The following is a 12,247-nucleotide window of genomic DNA, read 5'->3' on the forward strand; positions in this document are numbered from 1 at the left end:
CGGATCTTGATTGAACTTAACGAAGGTAGAAATATTATTTTAAAGAGAACATTATTTGATGGATTTACATGTTTCATGCTACAATTAAAGCAACTATTGTAACGTGTCACCAATGTTGTCAGATAGGTGACAAATATGTTCTTGTTCTGACAAACTTCATAGATAAAGGATAGCTGCGAGAAAAAAAGAGTTAATTTTTCTCAAGGTATGATTTTGTGTGATAAATATACAATAAGTAAAGTAAAAACGACATTGTATTAAATCAGTTTTAATTCAAACTATAGTTTACAAGGCTTGAAGGTAACTATGGCATCGCCTCATAGCCACGAGGGGCCGGTAAATGACGTTAGTTCTTCTCGAAGCAACCTAGAACAGTAAAGAAACTGATTATATAATTAAATTTGCAATAAATTGTTCTATTGCCCAAAGTATTTGGAGACTAAAACATAAGTAAGCAAAAAAAAAAAAAAAAAAAAAAAATCCACCCTGCCACACATAAGAAAAAGCCCACAAACCCTTCCCTGACACACACACACACACACACACACACACACACACATAGACGAACACGCTGTCATACTCAAGAGTTCATCGAATAATGCTAAGGACCTAAAGCAGGCGCTCCCATTCAAAACTTTGAATGGTATTAGAGCATCTTTATTTGCACAAACATATGCACCAAATCGATACTTCTAGCTTAAAAAGAATTTTCTTTCAATTAAAGACATAATAACAATTAAATTAACCGCTTTGACAGATAATCCATTAAACTGAATGGTATAGGCACCCTCTGTTCAAAGACAATACACGTACAATAATCGAATACACAAGAGCGTTTATTGAAAATAAGAATTCAAGACAAAGATCAATGCATGTTTGGGAAGTAAAAAAAATTGTTTAAGATCAGTCAACTTGCATAGTAACACGGTAAGGGACCACTCAGTTTTAAAGTTGATTTTATCAATTAACGTCATCTTTAATATTAAGTTTTAAACTTTTACTTACCTGGAGGTGTTATTTCTGATGATGTACCTGTAATAGTAGTATTAAGATCAGTAGTAGTAGTTGTTGCGATATAATGAGAATATTGTTATAGACAATAATGCAATTCCTACAACTTTTGGATGCATTACATTTACTGTTATTACTATGATAGCTGTGTAGCTTGTGAAACACAGAGTTATTCACTGGAGATGCGCCACTTATTTTGTTTCCATATATAAATATCCGTATGTTTGCTTGTGAATAGTACGTGAGACTGAGCGTTAGGAACACAAAGAAGAAATTGCAGATCTTAAAATGAGGGCAACAGTCTTTGAAGATGTGATCAATATGTAGAGTTTCATATACTGAAATTAATTTCATAGAAATTGGGAGACATGATTCTGCTCTCGTAAGGTATCACAATATAGCTTTTGAAATTATTTATATTGTACATTTTGGTTTTCTTTAGTGTTAAGCATGCTTAAGTAAACATGCCATGTGTCACTGTAACAATCTATTGCAATATTTTTAATTTAGAAGTGTGCTAATGATGTTCTAGCTGCAATATAGACGAGAGAGTTAGGAAGCCAATTACTCATATCTACACTCAGAGTGGTGGTGATTTTGATGTGTACAACTGTAACCATGGTGTTCAAATTATACACGATGTTGTATGAGTTTCGAAATGTACACGTATTCTGGGACAGTTGTTGTACGGCTACACACTGCAATAATTTGGAACATTATAGGGCGCTCTACTACACCTTCTCCTTTTATCAAATTATGACGAGATAGTGTATTCGACTTGAATAATGGATCAATCGATGAATCGATCGATCTATCGATCAACTGGAGAGAGAGAGAGAGAGAGAGAGAGAGAGAGCAAAACTTACCATTATTCAATCCTTTAAACCATATTAAAGGTGTGCTACAAAATTATAAGTCTATATTGTCAGGGTTAATAAACAAAAGTAAAAACCAGGTGAAGTTAAACTTGGACAATCAAATACGCTTCTGAGAGAGAGAGAGAGAGAGAGAGAGAGAGAGAGTGATCGAGATCATATACACAGGTATATTCTTACAGCGTGGTTGGACTTCTTTGGACCACTACTCCTATCTTTGTGTGATTTCAAAGATTCGTCATTCCTGTAAGCGACTGGAAACGGGAAGTCAGGAATCTTCTGGAGACGTATGAATAAAACCTTAATTGAATGACAGGTAAGTATATGTATGTATGTATGTATGTATGTATGATCCAATCCCGCCCAGTTCCATGCAGTTTAACAGTTCAACATCGTGTGCGAATTGCATATAGTTATTAAACGATTGTTAGGAGTATGTATTAAAGCACGTTTTGGTCATAAACACGCGGTTTAAGGATGCTAATCATCGCAATTTATAACCTTTTACACGTTTGTCTTAATGATCTGTTTCTTTCCTTTGTCAAATATGTCATCAATCATCAGGTCAATGACTCACGCATAGACTGATGAAATTGACCATTGAGTACCTACTATTACGATTTACACAATTTAAGTGATTATGTCTGTGATCCGAAATTGTAGAGAATACAAGAGTGACATCTATATCTATATTTACGAATGTTTCTCGAGCTTCTTGCATTTATAAACATTCTCAACAACAAAGATCTCGTATTCACACAAAGTGAGAGTTTATTCCAATATTGTCTTTTGTGTATTTATGTACTTACTATTGGGGCATATTACCTAAAACTTTGTTTTCGCACCTTTATATAAAAATAAATAAGAATTGTGACAAACATTTTACAACGATTGTACAAAATATTATCGAAACCTCTGGCAAATAATCCCAAAGGCGAAGATATTTGCCTCATGACTTCTTTGAAGAAGACAAAATTTAACTTTGTAATGTTCAATTTCTTACTCATGGTGGAAAGTGAGAAATTAATTTGGGGCACCATAGTCGCAACACGAGAATGCGTTAAATCTACAAAATCTAGCAAGGTGTTGTACAAACATGGTTACTATTATGGTTTTCCGATTTACAAAATATCTCAGTTCTTTTCAAAGCAAAGCTGCATTCTTGAACATGATACAATTTATTAGTCTAGTGTTATATATATATATATATATATATATATATATATATATATATATATATATATATATATATATATATATATATATATAATTGTAAACCGACAATGCTATCATTAGAAGTTCAATATGAAGCTTCATTACCATATGTTAACATCTAGTACGAATGTAATAATTTATTGCAGGAACAAGTCTCGCCATTATACTGCAATAGTAATTTTGCCTGTACTTATCTGAAGTTGAATCATCTTTAAAGCTATTATATATTCTATGAAATAATTAATAAACATCTTGTAACATCAGAAACTGTTTTGCTTTTACATACATCTCGTTCTGAAGAATCAGAATCTGTCAGGGGCCAATCTTTGGGTGAGCTACCATCTGAAATTTAAAAGAAAGATAGGTCATTTTCAAAACGTACTAGAGTCAAGATAACGCAACATTAGAAAATAAACTTTACACAAAATTTGACAGACAGCAGAGCAGTATATACAATGTTTAAAACAGGATCGACCGAATGCCACTTATGTAATGACTCAGTTTATTCTTGTAATTATATATCTTTGGATAATCCTATAAATGGCAACAGTTGAATCTGTTAGAGAGATAAATTTTACAGAATTATTCAAATTGCTTAGATAAATATTACTTTATATTTGTTTTTGCGAAATAGTGTTAATTAGTCGCTTCCTGATTTTGCAATGTTTTTCTTTTTAAAACCAAATTTACAATGTGTGGAGGAAAACTGAATAGTTTATTTAGTCCAACAATGTGAATCAATTATACTTTTCTCAATAATAAGTAGAGATATGACTACAGATGATCAAAGTCAACATAACATGGTTTATCTTCTGGTAAGAATTCCTAATATATTTGATATAAATTTACGTATTTCCTTTCTCCTGCTATCATCATTGGATGAGTTCTTCCCGTTATTTTGTTTCGTTGAACATTAATCTCCCCTAGAAATGTATTTACTTTCTCTCTAGTATTGCAACATTGTTATATGCTCAATAGGTATGACTATTTCGTTCACTTCTGGAAACGACGGGCATTTTAAACGCTCGATAGTTAACATCTCTGAGTTCCTCGAGGATTTGGAATGAGGACGATACAGCCAAAAAGACGTCAAATTGTACGCAATACTAAATCTACCGTCATTTCACTGCGTCATCAATCTGATAATATAGCAATTACGAAATATTATCAAATAGGTGGAATAAATGCAAATGTTACAATATGAAATGGGATATTTTCCAAAAACATGACGATACCATCAAAAGAAGCATACAAAGTGCGGTATCTGAGGAATTATTGCCAAAATCGGAAGTTATTAATTCAGCTAAAGGTCACATGAGCCATGGATGTTTATTCCTTAAAATATTCCTAAACCGAGTTGTTACCTTTGGTTGTCATTATGTTATATGCGCCAATCTTTTAACAAGATATCGATGAAACGCTCATATTTACAAATACTGTACGTTCTTTAGATTGCGTAGATACCTTCAAGGCAATTCCATCTGATTCGACTTAATTGAAGAAAATACAACACAACACATCTGCAATAAACAGCCTACACAGGTTAACTTGTATTGCTTCATCTTTCCAATAAATATTGAGGATATTCTAGTAGTCTTCAACCATGCAAGTTTAAGGGATGATACGACCCATATTATATAAAACCAAGGCAGAACGATAGAGGCGCTTGAGTTTCGAATTACATTAAGGATAAATTCTCCTGCCCAACGCAGAATCTGAAACGTGTTCTTTTGAAATGCGAACCTGGGCCGTAAATACAAGTTCCAGAATGAAATATAAAATCGGGACATCGACATTCTTCTATAGAGGTAACATTGTTATTTATATTATCTTATTTCAAATATCTTAATCCTACCCAGGATAACCACTTATATGAAGTTCATTTATTTTATTATAAAGACTTAACCGCTCTCCGGAAATCAGATTCCGTTAGTGCATCTACATTCATGTGGCTCTAAATTTCACTGCCATTTTGTATCTGACGAAATACTGTTTCGTGATATTGAGGGTTTTAGCATCAGAATTGTGATATAACCTTGTTCAGCCCAGTCTGTTGGGGAGGGTGTATCCGAAGGCAACTTCGCTGCTTCAGATATATTGAAGACTAAATAGAAACATTACGGAATATCCAATGAAGAAATATAGACAAAACTACAAGGAACTTAGACAATGCTAAATTTAGTTTTATAAATGAATACAATAATGCAAATAATGATTTAGTGGAATGTAATCACATAGAAAGCATCTGATAATGTGGAGACAACGTGATTCATTTAGTGTTCTACAGTTCAACTCTACATTCTAATAAACGTATGTTGCTTGTTTTTCTGATAGTTTTCTAAACATCCTACACAGATCTATAATGCAAGAGCTTGCTAAAATAATAATAATAATAATAATAATAATAATAATAATGAGGAATTGTGTATCGCGCCTAATCTTGAGAAGCTCTAAGCGCTTTATAACATTAGACAAGACCTATAACATATATAAGATATACAATGATATGATTACAAAACAAACACCATGCTATCAGAAAATATTAAAATAATAATATACAAAAAAAACAGCAACAAAAAAAAACAAAAAAAAAAAATGCTGAAAATGTTTAAAGCAGGAAACATTAGGTCTTTCAGTTTGTTCTTGCAGTCGAAATAAATGAGTTTTAACAAATCTCTTGAATGTGATCACTTTGTTTTTGTTTCGAAGTTCAGTGGGAAATTCATTCCACATTAGTGGGCCCTGTTCTGCAAAAGAACGCTGTCCATATGACTTTGTTTTCATAGTGGGAATAATGAGTATACGATTGTCACAAGAGGAGCATATGCATCTTGCTGGCGTGTATACATGGGTGGGGTCAGATAAGTATGTTGGACTAGAGTCCAACAGTGGACTAGAGTCCAACAGTGAAACATAGCACAGAGAAAGAATTTTGTGTTTCATTCTAGATCGAATGGATAACCAGTGTAGGGTACAAAGCAGCAGGGAGGTGTGCTCTGATCGTGGTAAATTTATTATGATCCGAGGAGCTGTGTTTTGAACTTCTTGAAGTCTCAGGAGTAGATATTGAGATGAACCAGACATAATTGAGTTACAATAATAAAGTATTGAAAGTACTAATGAACACACAAGTGTTTTAGTGGCATCGACTGAAAGATAATTGCAAATGGAGCTGATGCGTCTCAGCTCAAGCTCTGCAGCCTTGCATATGTTCATGACACGTTGGTGCAATATAAGAGTACTGTCTAGAGTAACACCTATGTTTCGTACTTATTGTGTGAATTCTGAAAATTGGTGTTGCTGATATTTATTGTTTAAGGTAAAGGATGTGAATGAGAAAATTTGAGTATGGAACATTAAAGCTGGAATCTTTCTAACGAAAATATGTATGTCTATAAAATATATTTTCAGAATGTTACGGTAAAGATGGTCTGGACAAAATACTAGCTGGAACATTTCAGACAATACCAAAATTTAAATACATTAAATCGAGCTAATACTAACTTATGCAGAAACATAAATCTAGTATTGATTGATGCAGGAACGTGCATGATTGTTTTGCAAGTACTTCCTCCGCTGACGATTGAGAAGAAAGAAGTTAATATCAAATGTATGAGAGGATTCCTATGACTTTGAAACTGATGTGGCAAAGGCTAAAAGATCAATGCGTCCTGATGAAAACTTATATCCTGAAATTAATGTATCTTTACCCTGTTCAGTTTGCGCTTTCGTACAACTGAATATGATAACCCTACGTTTGACTAAATAAGGTAAAAAAAGAGCTATTCTGTCACCTCTTTTAATATGTATTTGAACGCTATTTATTCAGTTCTCTGAATTTCTCTTCAATCAAATAATTGGTATATGCAGAGGGCTTATCGCAAATAATTTTAAATCGAAAAACTAGCGCATATATTTGTATTTTAATTGTTTTTAAAAGTCGCAATTAAATTCAGCCACTTGCCTGCAGTAGGTCTTTTTAGCTAGAAGTTTCTAATAAGTTTTGATTGCAACTTCATTTTGTTGTTGTTTTATTTAGCGTTTAAGATATTGGAAATGCGATGCAAATTTTAAGATATTGGAAATGCAATGCAAATTTTCCCTGATGTAAATTATGTGGTCAAGGCCAATCATCCACCGACTCTGATTTAAAAAAAAAACTGATGTGTCAGATCCATGATTTTCGTGTCGCCTGTTTTTGCATAGGATCAATATAGGTTTCAATGATTCTGACTCTGGCGGTGGCGACGTCATCACCGTTGCTTAACCTTTTAATCCACTTTTGGTTATGGTCTTTAGCCACTAATGCTTTCCCCATTACGAGATTGATTCTATACATAGACAAAGATGTAAACTCAGTAAAGAACTAGTAAAGTTAAGTATTTAATCCCCTCACGCGGAAAACTTGTAGGCACAACGTCATTCAAATTTCATGACTACATACGGACATATTGTCTTCATTCTGAGGCCTAGAGGTGACTGCGCGAGGCGACGACCGTAACGATGTTAATTATTTTCTTGTTTCTGTAATGTCCTTTTTGAACCAAATTATCACTCTTAAGCAAGGATAGGGCAGAATCACATTCATAATGTTTATCAGGCCCTGATGTCAAAGGTAACGTTACTAGAAATAGTTTACTTCCACATCTCCAGCTTCTAGAAAGTAAATTTCATTACCTCCAAATTTTCATTACACTTTAGGAAGCCTACTCCTTATGGAGTATGCAATGGATATATGAAAGAGGTCACTAAACTGCATTATAGATATCTGCATAATGATTTACCTAACATGCATTTAATTCTCTTCACATTTCTTATTCATACAAAAAACACATATAATGTCAGCTTCTAATCCATTGCGGTTCGATCGATCTAACGTCACAGTTGCTGCCCCTGAAACTGTAATGCTCGTTACACATCGAAATTAAAGACACACATCCTCACACAATCAGTCAATTAAAGGATTTAAGTCGTCTACGCAACTAGTGCTTTCGTGACTGGTCAAATCTCGAAGGTCGAGATTTTCAATTGATCAGCGCCTGTAGAAATGTAACCACTACAGTCCCGGTTTTATGTGAAAATATCGCACTTTTTAATTCATGAACATGTGCGGCTGAGGAAAGGAGACGTGGGGCCCGCGGGACTCAAGAACAGTTGTACTAGTGGACAGAACTCTATTCCAATGGTGTGTAAGTCACTCATTTAATCTTCCTAATCCTTTGAGTTGTGTAATTTCATTACTATTTTTAAATTAAAGTTGGAATTTGGTGTACATGGTGTAGTTTTGATTTACCGAAATGTTGACAATCAGCTGGGTGTCAGGCACCCTATACACGTTTGGGTCACGCTGTGTTTAATTTCGGTTTTCATTTTGTTGGTGGTATACAAAGGATCGAGTTGGTGTTGTGGGTATAGAGCTTGTATTGAAAGAGGTCTTCAATAGCCGAAGGAAGAACATCATATAAATTGGCAATTTGAAAGTCGATGTCCGTTTTCTTCTTTGCTCCTACTTCACTCGGTGATACCCTCTTTCTTTCTTCTTCGTGCTGTTGTAGTGTTTTGCTATTTTGCTAGAGTTTGCTGTTCTGCTCGACTCGATTTGCATTGGCTTAGATCTTGATTTTGCGACTGGTCTTTTGTCGCCACGATTCTTTGTTTAATAGCTAAACTGAATTTAGAATGTGTATTATGAACCTTTTTGTTGTATAAATTAGTATATTTGGTCTGAGTATTAGTGTTGGATTTACGTGTCATGTTAAGAATTAGGGACTGTGTTGTTGTTATTTATCCTTACACGTTACTGCTAACTAAGATTAGAAGATTTCCATTTCAAGAAATTGCATGCACTCACTGATATAAATTACATGAGTTATAATGTATTGGCTTTTGTATAACAATATCAGATCAAATCAAAACATATCAAGGTATTTCGAGGTACAAATACATGCAATGTTACTGAATACCTATCATAAAAGTCAAGCATATTCAGAAAGCTCTGCAATATGGGATACATGTACTCTTTGACCATCATGCCTCATTCCTACATCAATACGATATGCGGGCGAGATATACAGTTCGTGGGAATCTCTTGGTAAATAGATTTCACATTTAAATTCGTATCATTAAAGGACTCGTCAGTTATTAACAATAACTGCATTGAAATTACCTGAAGTTGTTGTGTCCAATGCTGCGCCTGAAATAATAATAATAATAATAATAATAATAATAATGAGATGATTCCAAACGTAAATTCCGTAATTCGTGCAAGCTTCCTGCAATCTACCACGTGTCAGAAAACTTTTATTTTATTTTCATTCAGAAAATAAAGAGAGCGAGAGAGATAGAGAGAGAGATAGAGAGAGAGAGAGAAGCATTAATGAAAACACAATAAAAAAAGAAAAAGAAACTTAACGATGATCCTTGATTATAATACAAAAGTAAATATTCAAACATTCAAATAATTTAATTACATTTAAACCTGTAGAAACATAGTCACACTGGATCTGTAGGGTCATATTTCCAATGGGAGTAGGGAGTGTACAAAAATAAAAGCCATATATTTGCAAATATATGTATTCAACGGGTCATAATGATATTAATTTTTTTTGCACAGTTGGAAACACGAGCCTCTCATCCTTTAGTGTTCTGCTGTTCTTTCGATCAATCGAGAGAGAGAGAGAGAGAGAGAGAGAGAAAGACAGAGCAAGAGAGACGAGAGAGCGTTTGAAGTCCCACATGATGTTGCAACTTTAAACAATAGTCCCAATTGCACGAATGGTCCATCATATGATATACTTCATTGATTAAAGCACTATAGATAATTTGTTATTTGCTTTAAATAGTATCATCATTCATTAACTATATAACTATATAACATTAAGTTTGAAATAACAAAAGCCACTAATCTTTTATAAGCCCAAAAGCGAAGTTAATTTTGTTACTGTAACCTTTTGGGGCATATATTTCAAACTAATAATTGATAGTTCGTTCTGCTACTGTAGGATGACCATCATTACTTCATCCAAGGTCATCAAGGAATTGACATAATTTACGTCATTGAACGCTTGAATTTCGTATGCGACATTTCAATCAGTTTACTTTTGATCCATTCCAAGAAACAGTTGTATTGTTAAATGTGGTTCAAAGATACATACTTTTAATTCGGAAAATCTTCTCTATGATAACATCACACCATATTTTGTCCTAATATGAGTTTGTTTGCTTAAAAATGGTGATTTTGCTTTCAGGCAGCATTGTTGTTGTTTTTGTTGTTGTAGGGTTTCGCGTCATGTTTCAGCACACGATAGGCTATACATGGCGGCCAGTATTAATGGTGGAGGAAGAACCAGGGAAAACCCCAGAAAGACCCACCGACCCACGAGAAGCTACTGGAAAGCTTTCTCACATACCCACATTGGCTGAATCCGAGACTCGAAGCCACGAAGACAGAGGTGAGATGGCTGTGATCAGTAAGGGAGAGCGCTTTAGCCCAGACGGCCACACAGGGCCTATTAGGGCCCCTCAGTCAGCTTTGTGGATATTGCTATCTACACAACGTATGGGACATGCGTATAATGTATATTATGACTTCACAGTCATCCATATGCATCGTAGTGGAAACTGAGTCATCAGCTACTTCCTAGGGAATATACCTGTATGTAGCTGTCGTCAGCGAGTCTTCAGGATTCTGCGTCAATCAAATTACGTTAAATTCTCAAAGCCCAGCGAAATAAAACTTAAACGTATAGTTTTATTTTGCACTAAAGAAACTAAAGTAACATTAAGGATCTTGTTTTCCACTGTTTGTTAACATGTAATTGATCTGTGATCAAAAAGTTCAATTTTGACTCATTATTTGTCGTCTTAATTATGTAAACGACGATGACAGTCAATTTAATATCATATAGTGACCATTTGTACAATGTTAATATGGTAGATTATCCGATGCCTAGCAGTTCTTTCCTCCATTATCAAAACTTGAGTAGAAATTGGATTTCTTTTTGCCATTAGTTTATCATGGAAGCTGATTCCGACAAAGGTGATTATTTTTCGAACAACCAGGGTTTCTCAAAAGACATTCCTGGATCTATTGTTTTCTTGCCTAGACAAAGAAATGGATTTCAAACTGACCGCGATTAAAGTACATTGCTGGGATGTTTTGAGATTATATAATGTTTAATAAAAACCAAAACTATGCATACTTATAGAAAAATACACATCTCAAGCTTCTAGAAAGAAACTTTCATTACCTCCATATTTACATTAGACTTTAGGAAGGCTACGCCCTATTGAGTATGGAATGGATATATGAAAGAGGTCACTAAACTGCATTATAGATATCTGCATAATAATTTGCCAAACATGCATTTAATTCTCTACACATTTCTTATTTATACAGAAAACATATAGAGTAGCAGCTTTTAATCCATTACGGGTCGATCTATCTAACGTCAGAGTTGCATCCACTGAAACTGTAAAGCTCGTTACAGATCGAAATTAAGGACACATCCTCACACGTTACTGATAAATAAGATTAGAAGATTTCCATTTCAAGAAAGTGCATGCATTCACTGATATAAATTACATGAGTTATAATGTATTGGCTTTTTGTATAACAATATCGGATCAAATCAAAACATGCCAAGGTATTTCGAGGTACAAATACATGCAATGTTACTGAATACCTATCATAAAAGTCAAGCATATTCAGAAAGCTCTGAAATATGGGATACATGTAGTATTTGTCCATCATGCCTCATCGCTACATGAATACGATGTGCGGGCGAGATATACAGTTGATGGTAATCTCTTGGTAAATGGATTTCACAATTTAAATTCGTATCATTCAAGGACTCGTCTGTTATTAACAATAACTGCATTGAAATTACCTATCGTTGTTGTGTCCAATGCTGCGCCTGAAATAATAATAATAATAATAGTGAGACGATTGCAAAAATAAATTCCGTAAATCGAGCAAGTTTCCTACAAACTACCACATGTGAGAGAATATATATTTTATTTTCATTCAGATAATAACGAGAGAGAGAGAGAGAAGGAGAGAAAAAAAGTATTAATGAGAACAAAATGAAAAAAGAAAAAGAAACATAATGATGATCCTTGATTTTAATACAAAAAATTAAATATTC

At 34.0% G+C, this 12,247-nt stretch overlaps 1 protein-coding gene across 11 annotated transcripts in view; it reads right to left on the reverse strand.

The window, feature by feature from the left end:
• Positions 1–252: 252 nt before the first annotated feature.
• LOC149791026 (uncharacterized) overlaps positions 253–12,247 on the reverse strand; it is an 89,390-nt gene continuing 77,395 nt past the window's right edge. For 3 of the 11 annotated variants that reach the window (XM_089972907.1, XM_089972901.1, XM_089972898.1), the window contains 6 exons: positions 11,990–12,016; positions 9,268–9,294; positions 3,388–3,443; positions 2,067–2,165; positions 1,006–1,032; positions 253–366 (listed from right to left, as the gene is read on the reverse strand). In XM_089972907.1, the coding sequence (XP_089829033.1) occupies positions 1,015–1,032; positions 2,067–2,165; positions 3,388–3,443; positions 9,268–9,294; positions 11,990–12,016 (227 nt within the window). In that variant the 3' untranslated portion in view covers positions 253–366; positions 1,006–1,014. Of the gene's footprint in view, positions 367–1,005; positions 1,033–1,877; positions 1,913–2,066; positions 2,166–3,387; positions 3,444–9,267; positions 9,295–11,989; positions 12,017–12,247 lie in introns of all 11 variants that reach the window. The other 8 variants (XM_089972908.1, XM_089972905.1, XM_089972902.1 and 5 more) reach the window with 5 other exon arrangements.

Source organism: Sinohyriopsis cumingii, chromosome 10 (assembly GCF_028554795.1).
Source record: "Sinohyriopsis cumingii isolate HCF-2022 chromosome 10, ASM2855479v2, whole genome shotgun sequence".
Classification (NCBI taxonomy): Eukaryota; Metazoa; Mollusca; class Bivalvia; order Unionida; family Unionidae; genus Sinohyriopsis; species Sinohyriopsis cumingii.